At 35.2% G+C, this 20836-nt stretch overlaps 1 protein-coding gene across 1 annotated transcript in view; it reads left to right on the plus strand.

Annotated features, from left to right (window-relative positions):
- LOC131874444 (uncharacterized) overlaps positions 1 to 20836 on the plus strand; it is a 134989-nt gene that overhangs the window by 75397 nt on the left and 38756 nt on the right. Inside the window, exons 4-5 of the mRNA XM_059217826.1 lie at positions 288 to 482; positions 2435 to 2569. Coding sequence (XP_059073809.1) covers positions 288 to 482; positions 2435 to 2569 — 330 coding nt within the window. The remainder of the gene's footprint in view (positions 1 to 287; positions 483 to 2434; positions 2570 to 20836) is intronic.

Raw genomic sequence — 20836 nt, forward strand, 5'->3', positions numbered from 1 at the left:
TAGGTGGTTTACCTTCTATAAAAGTAACAGATAACATCCCTCCACCAACTCAGGACACCCCTCCATTAGCACCTTCATCACCGGTTCATACATCTAATCCACCGGATATAGCTAATGAAGGTATAACTCATGATGATACTAGCCCGGAGTCTGAGATACTTTTTACAATGAATGTAGATACTCAAGATATAAACATTGTTGTGGACAAAGAAACTACAGAGGTTAAGGTAGATAGTGTTGAGGACAGCAAGATTTCAAAGAAACCAACACAAATTGTTGACTCTCAGAACACTGAGATACCAGCTCAAACAGAGCAAATAGAGACTGAGAAACAAACAAAGGACAAGACAACTAGCATAGGGTCACCAGAATCTGAGAAACTGGCAATGGTACAGATAGAGAAACAATCTGAGGCAGAGGTTCATATTGAGCCTGTGACACCGACAGTGCTTATTCAAACTAAGAAACCATCAAAGGTAGAGGTACAAACACAAACAAATCCACCAGAAGAAAATATAAGTAAAGTGGATGTATCTGATGGAAATAAAGAGGATGTAGTGAAGGTGATTGGATAGATATCTGTTGCAAAGAAACCTACAGCAGAACCAAGCACATCTACAAGTGAATTATGACCCACTAACATTATAGAGGTACTTTTGGATTCCATTAAAAGGATTACTAATTAAAATGCCTTAGCATTTAAAGCAATTGATAACCCATTACCTATTCTGAAGATGATTGCACCTAATTGTAAGATAGATCACATTAATGATTCTTTAGGGAAATTGGACACATTGTCCAAATTCATTGTTGATAATGTAATAACTATAGATAAGGTGAATTGGGACACCATAAAGGAAAGAGTTGACAAAGAGAAAAATACATTCTTTGAAAACACCATAAAGAAATGTACCGATCACTTGGACACACTTTTACCAATACTCAATTCTACAATTTTGGAGTATAAGGAGTTATATAGAGAAGCATGTAAACCTCACTGTTTGACAGAAGACATTGATGAGGAGATAAAAAAGACACAAAAGGAAATTGATGACATTGCAGATAATATAATAGGTTCATCTGGACTTATATCAGTTTTTGAGTAGGAAATGACAGTTTTTGAGGAGAAGTTGGAAAAACTTGAGAAAGAGAAGGCAAGAATAAGGTCTAATGCTCGGGAACTAAAGGATAAACTTGGTCTGAGGTTGGATAGTCTTATTACTCAGAGAGTTGAATTACCTAAGGCAACAGTTCAAGGAGAATGATCACCGGTACGATCCAGCAGACAAAGACAACTCTAACTGACAACAACAAGTTTATGCAGAGTTTGAATCTGGTTTTGGCAGACATCTTTCAGGTAGTAACCAACCGGTTACAAAATTTGAGATAGCAATTTTTGTATTCTTTTGATTATTTATGACATCCTTTGTCATTGATGTCAAAGGGGGAGTAGTGAAGAGAAAAATGCATATACAGAGGAGATCACTTGCTCAGGGGGAGCACATCTTTTTGGATTTCAGTTTTGGGAGAATAGTTTTGATTTTTCTCATGAGTGTTGCCATCAATGCCAAAGGGGGAGATTGTTAACATTCTGCACTCTTATGAGAATAGTTGATGTTGTCATTGATGGAAACCAACTGGCAACTCACCGGAAATTGGTTTCTACATGCCCAACATCACAAACTTCATACACCGGCAGACACCGGCACCGGCAGGCACTTACACTGGCATTCAGATTACATCGGCAACAAAGCATATCAGCACTCTAGCCGACATGGGATGAACTTTTGTTTATTGTAATATAATTATCTTTTGTAAGCCAACATGGTATATTGTAAAAAACTCATATATGTATAAGATCCTATAGGTCATTTTGTGAGTAGATGAGATGATATGTATGGTAGAAAATAGTTGTTTAGTGGCAGCAAAGGTTTTTGTATAAGGTATTTATTTGAGCTTAAACCGGTACTGAACAAGGTATTAGAGATATTATTTTGAGCAGTACATTGTATTGGATTTAATTATCCATTTTGTAGTCAGTGTGACTCTTCATTGAGCAGTGAGCTCTAGGCTATTGCCCTCCTTGCATGTGCAGGCCCCTTATTATAAGTAGTATTTATTCATCAGCCAATGAGTAAATATTGTGGGTCACAAATCCCACTGAGGTTTTTCCCATACTGGGTTTCCTCATTAAATATCTTATGTTATGGTGTGTTTCTATGATGTCTCTATTATTTATGTTTACTGCAATAATTCTTATTCACCGGTACACTGTTTTGGGTTGCAAAGTTATAAATAAGTTTAAATATTCTGCACACCAGTTAGACACCAATTCACCCCCCCTCTTAGTGTCTTTGGGACTGTCATTGAATCTAACATGTTAATTAGAGAGACCCAATCAATCCATGACAAGACTGAACAAATTTTGAAGAAGGTATTGGGTCTGATTCCGGATGAAGAGGAAGAAGTTAAGGAAGTTGAACGGGAGAAATTGGAGGCTGAAGATCTTCCTGATGGCTTTAAGATAATTGATTTTAAGCCTGATGAAATTATGCTAGATGATCAACTGGTGAAAAAATAAACTGAACCTGAGATTATCCCTGATGATGATGATATCGATAATAATGATGATGTTGATGCTACCGACAATGTAAATTTACAGGATGTTGATGCTCAAAAGTTTGAGCAATAGGAACAAGGACACAGTGAAAAGAAAAATAAAGAAGAAAAGAAGGATGAGGAGCCACCGGTAGTAACTCAGACTATTGATACATAGGCCCCACCAGTACAGGAAACTGCAAAGGATAAGGAAAGTGAAAAGAAAGAGGAGAACAAGATAGTGAAGACAGAACCTAAAGTGACACCTTTGTCACTTAATTCTATAAAGAAAATTATGGATGAAGATGATGATGATGCAATAAGCATTCAAGGACCCATTAATATGGATATGTTGAGTTCAACCAAGTTGATGGAGATTGCAATTTCCATGCAATCCTAGGCCAAGAAGAAAAGGATGAAAGAACAACAGAAGGAGGCAGAAACAATAAGAAGTGTTGTTGAGATTTTGTCAAGTCTCCTACCTGAGACTGATACTGATAAATTTGTTACTCCTATTGACAAGCTTGGACAACTTATTAATGATGTTGGAGAACTAATGAAATTTTTTGAGGATGCAACTTATGTTAGTGTTTAGAAGGATTACAAGAAGAAGAGAACTAAGCACTTAATGACTAATATTGATAAAGAAAAAGTTGTTCTTACTGTCAATAAGGACTGTTTGAAAGAAGCACTTGAGACTAGAGGTAAAATATTCTCCATTGTTGCCAAATTTAAATTATTTGTGTTGATTTGAAGAAGAAAAAGGAGGAATTTGAGCAAGAACTTGAATTTCTTAGTGAGTCATTCAAGCCCCTTAATGACTTTGCTATCAATTTTGGAAAATCGGTTGTTGAACTCCAACATAAGTTTAAAGCTTATGAGAATGAACAGGTTAAGAGGATCAGATCACTACATGAATTACAGACATAGCTGATACCGAAGGTGAAAATCTTGCACAAAGCCTATAAAGAATATGAAGCTATTCTTGCAACCCCGGAGATGAGTACCATAGATGCCATGAAGGAGTTTCCTGGACAAATCAATACACTTTTGGAGATTACCAACACTATTTTGGAAACCTGGCATAATGATCTGAAGCAGTTGAAATCACATTTTAGTGATTCTTTTTCTAAGATTGCATTGTAAAAACATTTTGAACTCTTACATCTATATATATTCTATGCAATTTTGATATATTTTTTATGTAGCTATATGAAGACGGGTAAAAAAAATGATGGAGATGGGTATTTAGAGCTATGTTCATAACCGCATTATCAGATTCAACTGGACAAGCGAGATTTGGTGTATAGAGCAGGCATTCTGATGAACATTCAACTAGTAGTGATATAGTCACTTAAATTGGTAAAATGGCACAGGTTTTTGATTTCTTATGTTGGTGGTCGACATAAGTAAAGCATGTATTGCACGAATGTATAGATTCATTGAACCTAGGAAATTGTTCCAAGGTTGTAGCCGACTAAAATTGATATATATAAAAAGTGTGATGAGGTATCAAGTTGGTGTGTGTATGAATGTGTATGTGTGTGAGATCGAAGGCGAATTAGGCAAAGTTGATTGTGCAGTGTTTTGCAAAGCTTTGTATGGATGTGTTGTTGAAGTTTTGAGGATCTGAAGTGGATCTTATCAGAACAGGTGTTACATGAAGATCATTTGATTGTTGTTTCCCTAACAGTTTGCAGTAGTAAAATCCCCTAACCAGATAGGTCCTAATAGGCCTTAACTTGTAAATCCCCTAGAAGGGTATATCTATATCAGAGTGTTAAATCATCTTGTGAGGTTGATCCTAACAGATCATAGCTCCTAATAGGGCTTATCATTTAAATCTCTTAACTGGGTGACTCCTAACCAGATCTTCTTCTAACAGGGCATATTTGTGAGACCTTAACGGGTCAAGATTTATATCTGTAGATAGTGAATCTTGTGGGTATTAACTCCCACCATGGTTTTTTCCCTTTTGGGTTTCTACGTATAAATCTCTTGTGTTATGTGGAATTTTTTTTATTGGGCATTAGCTTATGTGGTGATATTCCTCTTATGCTTGATAAGTTTTAAGCTATTTAAGTTAGCGACCAGACTCATATTATTTTAGCTTACACTGATTCACCCCCCTCTCTTAGTGCCTTATAATTTTATCATGGACATCAAATTTGAGCAAATTCTAAGGGTTAACAACAAATCCGATGATGCCATGGAAACCATTGCCTCACTCCTGCAAATACTAGACAAACAGAATCGTAATGGGTTCTTGTTGGAACAATTGTTTTCCCCTACCTACGACAATTTTGAATGCCAAGTAATATGCCACATAGTCAGTTCTGACTCACCCATCTATGGAAATATCTAAATCTACTTAAAATACAATATCCTTCCGCTAGACATATCCCAGAACTAGAAACATAGCTTTATTCATCAAGCAGCCCGTTATACCCTAACCATTGACACACTTTACCATTGAGGTCTTGATGGTACTCTTCTTCAGTGTCTTGATCATAATAAATATGAAACCGCCTTGCATGAACTTCATGAAGGTATTTGTGGAACATATTCAAGTGGTCCTACTCTTGCCAAGAAACTTCTAAGGATGGGCTATTATTGGATGACCATGGAAAAGCAATCATATCAATTTGCCAGAAAATATCCAAAATGCCAAATTCATGGCAATATTATACATGCACTAGCATAGGAGTTGCAACCGTTCACCACATCATGGCCATTCTATCATTGGGGACTCGCCCTAGTGGGCAAGATTCATCCTTCCTCATCAAATGGACATAATTTTATCATCATGACCACTAAATATTTGACAAAGTGGGTAGAGGTCATCGCATTGACTACTATTACTAGCAAGCAAATATCCTCTTTTATCCTGAATTATATCATTTGTCGGTATGGTAGTCCTAGTTCCATTATCACAGATAATGGAAGACCTTTCAATAATAAAGATGTGAAAGAACTATGCAAACGATTCCATATCCAACATCATTTCTCCACACCATATTATCCACAATGGAATGGCCAAGCAGGGGCCTCAAACAAAACCATCTTGAAAACCTCAAGAAAATAGTGAACGAGGTTGGACGTGATTAGCATATTCAACTCAACCCAGCATTATGGGCCTACAGAACTAGCATCTACATACCTATAGGAGATACACCATACTCACTTGTGTATGGATTAGAGGCTATTTTACCTATTGAGGCTGAGATTCCATCACTCAAAGTATTACTGAAAGGACTCATTCCATATGAGAAATATCAAGTAAGCAGACTACAAGAATTAGAGTTGCTAGATGAGTACCGACAATTTTCTTTTGATCACCTCAAAGCATATCAGGAATGCATGTGTGGGAGCTATAATTACAAGATAAAGCCAAGAGCATTTCAAATCGGTGACTTGGTACTAAAGGAAAATCCCCTCAATCAACAGGATCAGGAAAAGAAGGGCAAGTTTGAACTAAATTGGCTAGGTCCTTTTGTCATCATATCTGCTTATGGATCAGGGGCATATCAGTTATCTACTTCAGAAGGGAACCTATTTGAAAAACCTATCAACAGTTTTCATCTCAAAAAGTTCTATACCTAAGTTATCCAATGCACGGATAAAGGAAAAATGCAAAAAAATTAAATAATCAAGAAAAATACAAAAAAAAAAATCAAAAAGTGCAATAAAAACAAGTAGTGAAAACCTGAAAATAGGCACTATTTGTGATACATCGGCTCTTCCATCTGTATGTACCCATATCATATCTTTATGCATCCATTCGCACTAAGCCTATGGCCATCACAAAGCTTTTGTAAACACATAGCAAAATATTGGACACACTTAGCGTAGTCACTGTAATTGATTATACGAACAATTCTATGCATAAATCTCTCACCATGGCTTGGTGATCAATGTATATATCTACATCAAAATAAGTATCCATGGCTAGGGGAAAACTCCTAAGCTCAGTGGGGGCATTCCACTTTAGTTTTCATCAAACAGACATAACACATCACAAACAAGGATCAAAGCATACCACAGAGACAAATGTCAAAACTAACCATCAAACTTAAAATCAGAATCACTGTCAGAATCAACACAAAGAAAAACACAATGGATGATCTATTCTAAATCATGATTTTTTTACACTTAGCATGAAGTTTTCAGTGTTTGTATCTTGATTTTTGAATTATTACATCTCCTTAGCAACTCAAGGATGCACTGAGCTAGAGAAGCAATGAAGGAGTCTGATATTTTATTTGGTTTTCTATCTGTGAGGCAATCATTCATATGATGAAAATTTGTGTCGAGACATGATTGGAAATATATCATTGAAGAAATTTCCCATTTTGCACATAAAAATGGTTAACTCTTATCTCTTTTACGTGAACAACACTCAAATCGTCTTGGTTCAATTATACCTTGACGCTTCTGTCATTTTGCAATATCAAAACTCATGTAAGTTTACTTAGGTCATCATGGATCAATTATACCATTGATGTATGTATTAAATTTCAACATTTCAAAAGCTGAATGATGAAAAAAAGAGCACAAACAATTGGCTTTAGGGATCCTATGAAATAGAGAACAATGAGACAAATCTTGGGAAGTTAACTTGTTTAAACTAGTTTAAGTTAGTTAATCTTTGTACTCAAAAGTTTCATTGGTATGTTGGCCTTTTTTATCTCAATGTTAGTATTTTGATCACCATAAATCCGAGAATACAGAAGGCAATAGCAAAACAAATTTCAGGAGTTTCTTTCCCTGTTGAATTAGGAGATTATCTTTGCAAAACTATTTCTAATTCATTGAACTTGGAAGTGGATTTTAAGAAGCTCAACTTGCAGTGCTATGTTGCCTGCACAAACTTTGATAGTAAAGGGTTTGCACAAACACATCTGAGCCTTAGTTATGGTTTCTCTCATATCCCTCGGTTAGAGGATTTCTGGGAAGACTATTATGATGAACTTGAAGTCAAAAGGAGGATGTGGTCGAGATTTACAGTGAACCAGATTATTACTATGAAATTGGAGATGAATATTTCTAGAATTACACAAGAAGAAGGAAATGATGTAATGGATCCATAGTATGTAGAGAAAGTCCAAGGTAATCCAATTATGGAGGTATATTGGGAAAATGATAAAGAAGAGCAACTCCAAAATAGAACATTCCCCATAAATCAAAGGACTGAGAAATGGCTGAGAGAGAAAAGAGCTGGAAAAGCAACTATCAAAGGCCTTTCTCCATAGGTTCCAATTGCTTCATCTGATAAATTTGTTCAATCTTATGGTGTAGGTACAAATAGAAAGAAATTGAAGAAACCCCTTGTAACGCAGTTACCTGCCCAAACCACTTGATCCAGAACTAGAAGTAAAGGCAGGGGAAATCAAGAAAAGACTATGGTGGTCGATCTAGAAGAATCTCAAGAAAGCGAAAGTATAATGGCATAGATGAATCAAGAAATACCAATTATACAAATTATTGATCAGGAAAAGCCATTAGAAGAGGATGTAGACCCTATCAATACAATGATAGTGATGAATGCGGTGCAAGAATAGGTCCCTATGGAGGAAAATACAGTAGTTAATACTCCCCAATGATTGGAAACCTCTATCATCAACAAAAAGAGGAATGTAGTGTTGGCTTCATTGCCAATAGAGGACATGGTGAGAAAGTGCCTGGGTAAGACTCCCAAGTCTAAGAAACTAAAAAATATCTCAAGAATGGATTTTAATCCTGATACAGGAAATTGGACAGCAAAAGTGGCTTACCCCGTGACTAGTGCAGAAGTGGAAAATCCCACAGCCAATGATTTTACCATCGAGAAGATTAATCTCAGGACTGCTACAAGAGCCACTAATGTGCATCATTTGGAAGCTTCCACTAAAAATATCATCACAAGAACTTAGAAGGAAGAGAAAGACAAATGGGAATTAAAGCAGACAGTAAGGTTGATGGCCGAATATATTGATGCCATTCACAATCCTAGCCCTCAACCAATTTCTCAATTGCCTACATCTTTCGATCCTAAATCTCTAGTCAACCAGAAAATGTTGAGCCAAATACAAAGGAGCAGAATGATAACATAAGTATTTTTGGAATGGTTGGAGGGAAAAATTCAAGCGGGTTCAAGCTATATCAAAGACTTGAGTAAAGTATATGATGATGCTATGGTGGTGATTGAATATTTTGAAATGGAGACAGTCTGGTGGAGGAAAGAGGAAGTAAAATGGCTAGCAGTAATCACTCAGATGGGTGAGGTTCAAAAATATGGTGTAATGAAATTTCTAGCAGAGAAGATTGTGCCCGCATTGGATGACAATGTGTTGTATGTATGCCGGAAGAACATAGAGTGGCGAAACTCAATTGTGAAATAGGCGTATGAAGAATTCACCAAATTATTGAAAGATTTATCGAAGCTCACTTTGTCAGTGAGAAATGATCTAAGTTGCATTGGTGTCAGATTCTTAAAGCAAGATGGAAAAACTATGGAAACTGTAGATTACATAATTCAATCTTATAGAGAAAATATCAATTATGTAAACAGATGCAAAAATATTGATAACTGAAGACCTCTTTAGAACTACAAAGATAGAATCTCAACTAAACCTTTGTATCAACGGCCTAAATAATCATGTAGACAAAGTGGTGCAGGTCAAGCAAGATAAAGAAGTTTGGAAGTAGAGGATCACTCACATTGAATTCCCTAACTTTACAATCATCCAAAACTTCTCTATGGCCCATCAAGAATGGAAACATCCAGCAACTCAAAGCCAATTTGGGAGTTCCACGTCACAACACCATCCCTGATCGTGTTACCAAATTATAGTTTTATGTTCAACATCTTAATGCATGCTCTAGAATAGTTTAGTTATGTTCAAACTGAATTTTACTTTATTATAGAGTTAAGTAACTCTGGTTTCCAAAAGACAGTTAGCCTTTAGGCTATATATATGTTTTTAAAAGACTTTGAGAAGGTCCGAGGTTTTTTTATGAAAGAACTCATAATTTTTCTATATGTTTTGATTTTGATTTATGATGTTTTGGAAGATGACATTTTATCTATGAAAGAAATGAATGACCAGTTATTGCAAACTTAAATCTGTGTGTTTAAGTTTATGACAGTAAATTTCTGTGTAAATTTATTCTCGATGTGATAACTAGTTTTACTTTTGCAATTCATCATATTTATTCAAGTGGAATTGGTTGATTTGTGGGTTCTTTCTATTTAAATTTTGAGCAGTAAGCAAAGTCTGAGCACTTAGTTAAAGTTAGAGAAATTTTATTAAACATACATTCATGACATGTTTATGTGTGAATGATAGCTCCCCTTTATTACTTTCTAGTTAAAAGTATGTTTAAAAAATTATTTTCTATTTAACTCATTCCTTGAAAATCATAAAGGGAGTTGTACCTTTAATTCAGAGGGAAATTGTTTACAGTTTACCCAACTGATTGGTTACTGATTTGATCCATAGAAGGGGTTACAAAGTCATATATAAAATCATCATTGAAGACAAATCTGTTAACCAACACCTATAAATAGAATTATTAACCTAAATACATTATTGTAAAAGAAAAAAGATAACATCAATGCACAAAAATAGATACAAAAATAGAAAGGTATTGCATAGAGGAACTTAGCACTAAAAACAAATGCTTACTTTGCAATACTAGGGTTCTTGGTGCTAGTTTTTGATGCAGGAGTACCTAAGTAGTTCATTCGGTTGGAACAATGTGCGGTAGAGTTGCTAGAGATCGTTTTATTTCTTCATGTTTGTGAATTTAGAGTTGTGGATTTGGATTTAGCACCTGGAGATTGTTGTCTTAAACATATTCAAGATTCATGGCATTTGGATTTTATTCTGGTGAGATATTGATTCTGATATTGGTCTGGTGTTGGTGTGTTCTTATCGGTTGGTCTTGCAGTGTGTGGAGCGAAGAAGAATTGGGTTGCGGATGCTTTTTGTAACTTGTGGATCATTGAGAGATGTTGTTTTGGACTTAACCAATTTTGTTGGAGGTCCGCACGAAGTTCTAAGCATTGTTGGAGATGTTCTTGGTGATTTAGGTTGACATATTATTGTTTGCATGTTTTATTATGAACCGGTGGATCTTTGGCCAACTTGATCAAGTTGTGGTTGCTTGTGGATGGTATAAAGAGTAATATAGGAGATTGATTTAAGATGATGAAGGTCTGAAGAAGAAAATATTCAAAATAGATGTAGTTTCCAGAGATATTCTAATCTAGGGGGACTGAAGTCGGGAGGGACTGTTGGGAGGATCAATGCAAACTATTACCGAAGGGCGAATTGTTGAGCAGATGATCTACGGATCATAGATTTGAGTTCTAAGAATTTTTTTGTAATCCTGGGTTGCAGTCCAGCATGTGTAAAGCCTGAGGACATATGTAATTCATTAAATTATTAAAGGATTGCTCTTTTTCTATTTTACTTGGTTATATCTTGTGTTGTGTGAACCGGTTACCAGTATATTTCATGGGGTTTTATTTTTAGGCTGCAAGGTGGGACCATCCTTCATTGGATCTCCCTACCTTGTCTGCATCAAGTGGTATCAGAGTTGGTTATGAACCTATTGATGGGGGAAGAGTGGGTTGTGAACTGGATGGTTGAAGAGAACTTAAGAAAGCTTGAAGACTTGTTCAAATCACTGAACATTGAGGCAGTACAAGGCTTGCAAGAAAACCGCAAACCTAGAAGCATGAGCTTGAGGTAGTTGATAGGTGGACTTGAATAGATCATTGAATTGAGGTAGGATTCAAGGTTGCCTGGTAGATCGCCGAGGAGAGGCAACTGGAACTTGTAGTCAAACTGCCAAACTTGAGGCAGTTGCAAGTATCTATGAACATATCACCGAAACAGATTTGATGTAGTATTGGTTATCAAGTGATGGGACTCACTTTTTAATTAACCCCGAGAGTCTGATGCAGGAGCATTTGACTAGTTCATCTGGTTGGAGCAATTAGAAGTGGAGTTGCTGGAGATCGTTGTGTTTCTTCATGTTTGTGAATTTAGAGTTGCGGATTTAGATTTATCACCTAGAGATAGTTTCCTTGAACATATTCAAGATTCATGGCATTTGGATTTGATTCCAGTGAGATATCTATTCTGGTATTGGTCCGGTGTTGGTGTGTTCTTGCTAATTGGTCTTGTAGTGTGTGCAGTGAAGAAGAATTGAGTTATAGATGGTTTCCATAACTTGTGGATTATTGAGAGATGTTGTTTCAGAGCTGACTAATCTTTTTAGAGGTCTGTGCAAAGTTTTAATAATTGTTGGAGATGTTCTTGGTGATTTGGGCCGACATATTATTGTTTGCACGTTTCATTATGAACCGATGGATCTTTGGCCGACTTGATCGACTTGTGGTTGTTTGAGGATGGTATAAAGAGGAATATAGGAGATTGATTTAAGATGACAGAGGTCCGAAGAAGAAAATATTTAGAATGGATATAGTTTCAGGAGATATCTTGGTCTGGGGGGACTGAAGTCCAAAGGCACTGAGGTCCAAATCAGTGCAGACTGTTACTGGAGGCCGAATTATTGAGTAGATGATCTGCAGATCATAGATTTGAGTTCTAAGAATTGTTTCGTAATCCTAGGTTGTGGTCCAACATGTGTAAAGTCTGAGGTCATATGTAATTCATTAAATTATTAAAGGATTTCTCTTTTTCTATTTTTCCTAGTTATATCTTGTGTTGTGTGAACCGGTTACTGGTATCTTTCATCTGGTTTTTATTTTAGGCTGTAAGGTGGGGTTGTCCTTCATTGGATCTCCCTACCTTGTCTGCATCATTTTTAGAATACAAAAAATGCAAATTTCATTGACCGAGAATAGGTTCAACATTTTTTTAGGTAGATAATGTTGAAAATTGAGCCAAAAATGGTAGGACATTAGTGTTGGGTGCTAGGATCCTAGATTTTTATTCTAAACCTCAATTGATGATCTCTACTAAAGTATACTTCAAGCCTATCTACAACTTTTGATTATCATTAAACTCCATATATGCACTTGTACATTCACAAAGAAGGAGAAGGATGGTTGCAATTATATATGATCTTGCCTCAATCAAGCCCCCACTTAGGTATTCTTATCTCCATGAACAACCAATTTGATAAGAGATAATAGTGTGTGCTCTGAATCTTAAATATGTCTATGATTATAGAGAGCAGTGACAAATGAAACCCTACTCAAGTGTGTTAGAGTGGATTCTTAAATGCCTCAAAACAAGATAGTTTGATATCCAACCCAAGAAACAAGTGTTATGCTCAAGGGCACCGAAATATAATAAATTGGATTAGGTGATCAAAACTTAGAATATGAGAATAAACCAAGAACCATCCCAAACCATGATGGAGAGGTACAAGTAGATCATCAGTGAGTGATTCTAATCATTCTTCAACATTCGAAGAGCTTCAACCATAACAATAAGAGAGCTACCAATGATAGAGCTTGTTCACAAATCAAGAGTGCTTTCAAAGTTGTAGAGCTAGATATTCATCCTAATAGGGATCCATTGTAGAATTCAAATTGAGTTGTTTTCAAATGTCAAAGGTCATGTTTATATAGGGAGCAAAAGGTTAATTTTTGGTGTAAGATAACACATAATGATCAAGTATCAAAATTAAGGTCACATTAAACGAGACAAGGCCAACACTCACAATGTCTTGAAATCTCAAGCAAAATTGGCAGGACATTAGCCTTGGGTGCTAGGCTCTAGGCCATTTTCTTGTTCAAATGGGAGAAACAAGTGGCAGGTCCCATGATGATGCAAGAAGGCCTCACCCCCTCTTGTAAAAAAAATTGCAATTCATAATTTACACAACATCATTGCAACAAAATATCATTCAGCTCATAATTTTATTCATGTAAACACAAAATCCACTTTACAATTCTTGGTCTTCAAATGGACTCCTTCTCAAATCTACAAAACATGTCGATATGCTTTTCTTCCTTTGATTTTTGCATACTTACTTTTGAATACAATCTCATTACCTTCAATGATGCACTATGTTCTTCCTTCGTAACCCCCAATTCTCCCCTCTCTCTTTGTTAGTACAAATCTTCTTACCTATCTTCAACACACTTTCAAAAATCCCTTCCTCAATCCTATGTAGCCTTTGTAAACTTCTTCTTTTCAAAAACATAATTATTTCCTTCTTGTGAGGATTCCATCTCAATTGTCTTAACGCCCTTTCCCTAGTCTTCTACACAACTCACATCACTTTTTTCATGCCGCACCTCTACCAAAATATTCTTCTTGTTGGCACATGTCATCTTCTCTTTTTCCACCTCTGTTGCCTTGCATTTTGTCACCATCCAATGATTACCTTAATTTCACATGCTCTCTCTTTTTTAAATGCAACATTACCCATCTCTTTGCATAGCCCCCCCTCTACTTTTTTGGGTTGATTCTCACCCACAACCTCTCCCTATTGGCAGTGACCTACACACCTTCTAAATTGATGCCTCATCCTTTCTTTATATCACATTAATCTACAATTTTTGCATCAATTCATATGCTGAAGCCTTTTCACATTCTTCCCTTAGGTAATTTGATTGCGAGGGTAGGTGTTTTGTCTTTACTCCAACCTTTCAATACACCTTCATTTTTTAATGTATTTTATTCTTGTCTTGTATGCACCTCCTTGAATTATTAACGCATTTGCAACCTACATCAAATATAGTTGGAAGCCAAAATATTATCCTCTTAGCTGAAACTATAATACCTTCCCTCTTTGCTAATTTTGTAATATTTAATAATCTATAATTTACATTATATTCAATGGCTTGATGCTTAATATGCAATTTGATGGTTGAAAATTTTCCTTGAACCAACCTAATGTATACAACACTTTTCAGTTTCATTGGATTGAAATTTATTGGGTGAGGTCATTGATGTCACAACTTGCATCATTTAATTTCTCATTATTGAACCACGTGTGTCTTAGAGTTGTATGCGATAAGGAAGAGTTTAAGTTGGAGGTTTTGTATAGAAAACAGTGACTTATGCTTTGGTCATGCTCTGTCAGAGCTCTCCAGATCTCTTTCTAAGAACTAAATCCTATGCTAATGACACTATCCTAGAACCAAAACTGAAGATACTAAATCTATTCTAAGGACTTTGGTGCTTCAAGTGCAATCTAAATAGAACTTGATTAGAACTAATTCATGAAATCATCTAGCTAAGAATAAACCATAATTAAGATACAACACAAATTCAAATTTTGTTATACTTGCTGGGAAATGAAATCTATTTTACGCTTGCAGAAAATCAAAAATCTATTCTATAAAACATTTAAAGCATACTAAATTCCATGAACAAGTTTAACAAAGCTTATGTCTAATCACGACTTTAATCACCATTGTCATCTAATCTAACAAAGTCAATATGAAACTAGAATACAACAATTGATAAATCTAAACTAAACTAATAAAACGTGAATCTAAACATATATGAACAAATTGATCTATCTTAGAAAACTACTGAATTAACTTAGCAATGAAAATTGCGGATTACAATTGATTTTAAGTTTTTCAGAATTAACATGAACATACATTAAATAATGTGATTAAATCAAACATGTAAGATCTAAATAAACACAAAGAATCAACATAGGATCACCTCCCTTAGATTGAGCAGGCCCAGCTCTTCCTCTAGCGGGATCCGTGATCACAAAGATTTCAAATCAATTTCGAATTTTCATTGCAATTGGCTTCCAGGAGGGAGTAAAACAAGTTCTAAAATTATAAAAAGTGAGACTTTGAAATTGATGACTAACTTATGGACTAGATAACTATCTTTCTGATGAAAACTATATGATATATATGTTGGCAATTTGGAGGAATTGATTATGTGTTGCATTGTTGTTTGTCATTGATGTCAACACTAGCTTCTTTGGTTATCTATCAAGTTTCGATAGAGTGGTTGGACTTTGATGATGATCGGGAGATTTTTCTCTGGTATATCTTGATTGGTGGAATTGGTTTGGTTTGGTCATTCATATTATTCAGATGTGTGTCACATTCAATTGGTTTTGGATTTGGTGATCCGGAAGCTATCATATGTTCTAGTAAGTATTTTGGTTACCGGTAAGGGTTCTACCAACAGAGCTTTGTTGAAGATCTTTTGATGGATTCGATAAGTGGTGTCGGTGCAGCTTCTAGAAGGTTTTTGAGATGCCGATGGTTATCTTGTTCATGTTTTAGTTGATCAATGATGTTGCATTTGGTTTATGGCAACCTATTTTAGGTCTGGACTTAATGCTATTCAGTTAGGTTTTGGACCGGTTTATGTAACGTGCTGGTTGATGCTCCCGATGCATTACTAGTTGGATTTATTGTTTGGTTAATGTTGTTACGGTCTTAGGCCGACTTGGATTATAATTGGTTTGTGCATTTATGTAATGGATTTATTGTATTATCTTTTAGGTGTTCGAACTAATTGTTTAGGTCCGGGGTTGGTATAAATATAATGTAAGATCTCTTTGTAGATGGTGGCATGTTATCATGGTTATGGGATTATCTATGTGTAAATAAAGTTGTAATCATATGCAAAGGTTTTGGTCGATCATAAGTGATCGAATTGGGTTTGTGTAAGAGGTTTAAGACCTTCGGCATTGAGCTTAACTAGAAATGTACTCAGGCATAGGAGTTTATATTCTTGCAGTTCATTCTTATTTCCGGATTGTAGTCTGGATGTATTTTGTAGTCAGTGAGGCTCCTTTGCGATGAGCAATACACTCTAGGTTGGTGGCTTTCCTACATGTGTAGACCCCTTATTTTAATCACATACTTATTGAAGAAGTATAATTTGACTGTGGGTAGGCTTCCCACCATGGTTTTTCCCTTTATCGGGTTGTCCACATACAAATCTTAGTGTTATGTGTTGTGGATGCATGGTATTTGGTTTATGATTTATGTTTGTGTTTAATTAATATATCTGTTATTCTGATATTTGGTTTATGCATTCTGGTAAAAGGTTTTGTATGCTTAAAGTTTCATAATATGTTAACAATTGATTCACCCCACCTCCTCTCAGTTGTTCACTGATTATCCTAACAATATATACACATATCCTTATTCAAATTTAAATGCAATGTTACCCGCTTACATGAGTAACAACAACTTAAATTGTAGAAGACTTTATAATGCATTTATTATTCAAATGAAACTTGAAGTTCCATAGAACAACCGATGAAAGAAGACTTGGAGAAAAAAAAGGTATCATCCAATTGGAGCATTCAAGAGTGACCAATAATTCCACATTGTTGAACATGACTCCACGTCTTGCAATAACTTACAAACACATCTAAAAACATATCTAGGAAAGATAGAACAAGATATAACAATAAAAATCCTAAATATTGATTATCTCTTCTTTGATTAGACATAAATTAATACATTTAACACAATACCATTTCTAATATATATTCTCTAATTAGCAAAGTATAAAAGCAAAAGAAGTAAATATGTATTTATATAGTCTACCACCAAACACATTAATTAACAAAATACACAATGTTTTTAAGCATACATTATGATTAAAAAAATCATTTTTAAGTGTTCATCATCGTCCCCCTCTTGCTATCAACCATGTCCTCATGGTGGCAAATCAGGCAAACCCCTGTTCAATGCTTCAATCTAGAGGACTAGGTCAAGAAGTTGAAAATTGTACTCATGATAAGCTCTAGGAGGAACATATCCATTGTATTCTTCCACTTTCTCTATCCATTCCCTCAAAATTTCTAATACAAAACTGTCAAGTGCATTCAACCTTGGTAATGGCATCAGGATCAGTGGTGGTTTGAATCTCATACCTATCCAATCTATCTGCTACTCTTCTATAATTGTGACCATTGATATTACCCTAGTCAAACTTCAGGTGATATTGTGAGGATAAATAGGTTCTCTCCTTCTTATTTGAATTGTTATGGTGTTAAACCTCACCTCAGATGCTTGTAGGGTCGATAAGGAAGTTGATTATGCATATCCTTGAAAGATTGAATGCTTGCTGCAAGATTTTTCTTGTACGTTAGTTTTACTTTATTAAGTTGTGAAATGGAAGTAAATTTAGTCTTGAATGCCATAGACCTTGGTGTTTTATCCCTTATGGGGAGGCCTAATTTACTTTGTGCCTCTCTATATTGATTTAACCTATTTTCCCATTCAATCTGATTTTGCAACAAAGACACAAATGCTTTGATCTATATTACTCTAGCAAATATATTAAAGAAAGATTGATAAAAATGACCTAAAAGAAAACCATGTAAATAATATTCACACATTTTATTCTGATAACCAGGGTCACTATTATAAAAATCTTCAAGAAAATCATCATCATCTTCATACTCATTTTTTTTCCTAGAACCAATTGATTGATTTTTCATTGTAAAACTCTTTCCCTTAAAAACAAAGCATAAACTCTAGAGGGTTTTCTCATAGCTAGAAGTGTTGAAGATAACTCTACTACTTGTTCTTATCTTGGAGTAGCATTATTTTTTTGTTTCTCTAACTCTTCAAATTGCTTAGTCAATTCAACATTTTTTTGTTTGTATTTCATGGCAGTCAAAGAAAGATACCTACGAGGAGTAGATAAAGTTGAGGCTTCATGAGTTTGGATCATTTGGCTTTTCAACTGATTTTCTCTTTGTTCTAATTCCTCTCTCAACTTCCTTAGTTCCTCAACATTATCTAATTCATAAACATTAGCTTGGCGGAGCCTTTTGTAGTTCTTAATTTTTTTCTCTTAAACTTTCCTCAAGTAACCAAATTTTCCTTTTGGATTCATTAAGCTTTGCTTCCATTTTGGAAAATGCCATGACTTTTATCAATTCATCTTCCTCCTCTATTCTTCCCTTATTTTATTTTCTTTGTAACTTCCTCTTCAACCATCACCTCCTTTCCCTCTTTTCTAATAAATATTTGAGGCGATCAAGGTCTTAAGGTTTGATCAAGAGGATGTGAAGATGGTTTGACTAGTTTCAACTTCTTTAGGACCTTCGATTATTTATGTGCATGCTTCTAATGGTGAGGAAGAGTGAGGTGATTTATGATTTTTAGACTTATCATAAGAGCTCTCATCAATAGTAATGACTACAGGCAGAGTTTTTTCAGGAGGGTTTTCATTTGTTTGTTCACCAGATGCCAAAACAATAGTTTCTAGCTCAGGAGTAGGAGATGACACAAGTTTTTGAGTCTTAATAGGTTGAGGAGCTTCAAGGTCTTGCAGAGGGTTTTTTTGGGGAATTTGTGAAGTAGGGTCACTAGGGTCTAGAGAAGATGGGGCATCAAAATCTTGTGAGGAGACAGGAACAGGGCTATATTTTTCTTGTATTTGCACTTGAATTGCCCTTTTCAAAGAACTGAGAGTTACTCTAGTGGGTATAGACTCATTAGTTTCTATTTTTCTTTTCTTTTATGATATCTCCTTTAGTCACTTTAGTGGGTTTAGACTCCCCAATTTTTGTTTTCTTCTCCAATGTTTCCCCTTTTTCAAATTCAATCTTTTTGGTCATGGGCCCCTTTTTGGACTTTTTCTTTACAAGGATAGAAATAAATTCTATCCACCATTCCTTCCTAGATTCTTTTTTTTAAGAAATAATGTTTTATGATCAAATGGATCAAACTATGATATCAAATTGAACTACCCTTATCCTTTACTCTAGATATCATAGAAGAAATTTGAGAAAATAAGAAAGCTAGAAGATTAATCCTGGCTTTAGGTTAGGTATTTCCATACCTCAAATGCATCAACAGTCACATACCTGGTCCCAACATGGTCCCATATTGGCCCTCGCAAGTGAAAAATGTCATCAACCATATGGCAGTTATTTTCTAGGGCTCATCTAGACTTGCTCTGCTTACACCCTTAATACTTCCTTTATGAACTTGCAACTCAGGACGATGCCCATTTCCTCCATGAAATGCATTAATTAGCTCTTCAAAATTAATATTCCCTTTGTTTACTAGCTCCCATTTTGTTGGAATTCCTGATAATTCACTGATAACATGGGGGGTTATTTAATTAACCTTCCCTCTGACTCTAGTCACATTTACATGAAATTTTTTAACAAATTCTTCCAATAAATCCAGCTCATAGCCCTCATACATTCGTATGAAATTTAACTAGCCTACTTCCCTAAGCATACTTTTTGTTTGAGGGTCTATAGTGAAATTTCAGGCTCTATCTTGCTTTTGTTTCCCATTTTCAACTCTACAATTGAAAATTGTTTTTGCAACCTTGAACGTTCCCAATTTACTCACAAAGAGAAATGGATTTATTTTTTAACAGCCAAAATTTCCCGAAAAGATGATTTATTATACACATTTTTGTATTGATTACTTTGAATCAATCCAGACATTCTGCACACCATTTCTTTGTACTTCCTCATTGATTTCCCAAGTTGGTGATGGTCATGACATGTGTGTACTTTCTGAAGTAATTGTTACCAAATTTTATCACACCTAAATTTGGTGACCTATTATAGGTCTTATGTATTGCAGATAAAAGGTACACAAAAAAATCTTCTAAAATTTTCATTATCTTTATAGATAAATATGTATTGCATACAAGTATCTTATTTCAAATGTGCAACTGTTTGAATCAAGAGAGATATACATGAATAAAACATTTGCATGTAATACATTTTTATTTATAAAGAACAAACTGTATACAAGATCCCACACAAGCTGTGGGAATAGATGAGAAAAGATCACATTGATCATAGAAATGTAAACACAAAAGAAACAGAAGAATGTATGAAGAAAGGAAAGAAAGAACCCATCATTGCCTGGATAGGTTGATGAGTTCTGTAGAAGAGTCTTATGATCAGCTTCGTTGATTCGAGTACCTCACTATCCACTCCATGTGATGACATGAAAGAGAGAGAGATAAAATGGTTTGTTAGAGCTCCGAGATATCCCTTTCACTCTTGCATACACAATGCTACTCCTAGTATGCCTTCACTACTATATCAAATTCATAACAGAAGAGAAATAGTGCAAAAAAGATGCCATGAGATATCAGCAAGAACCATGTTTTTATCTAACTTGTTTGTTTCATGTGTAGATACAGGTTTTCATTTCATATCCATCATGTATGTGGGTTAAAATGGGCTCCCAAAGGTGTTGAGCTCAACATACATGTCACTAATCACAGGGTGACACTAATCAACTACCAAACAAGAACACAACCGTATACAAAGTCCCATGTGT

Source organism: Cryptomeria japonica, chromosome 3 (genome assembly GCF_030272615.1).
Source record: "Cryptomeria japonica chromosome 3, Sugi_1.0, whole genome shotgun sequence".
Taxonomy (NCBI): Eukaryota; Viridiplantae; Streptophyta; class Pinopsida; order Cupressales; family Cupressaceae; genus Cryptomeria; species Cryptomeria japonica.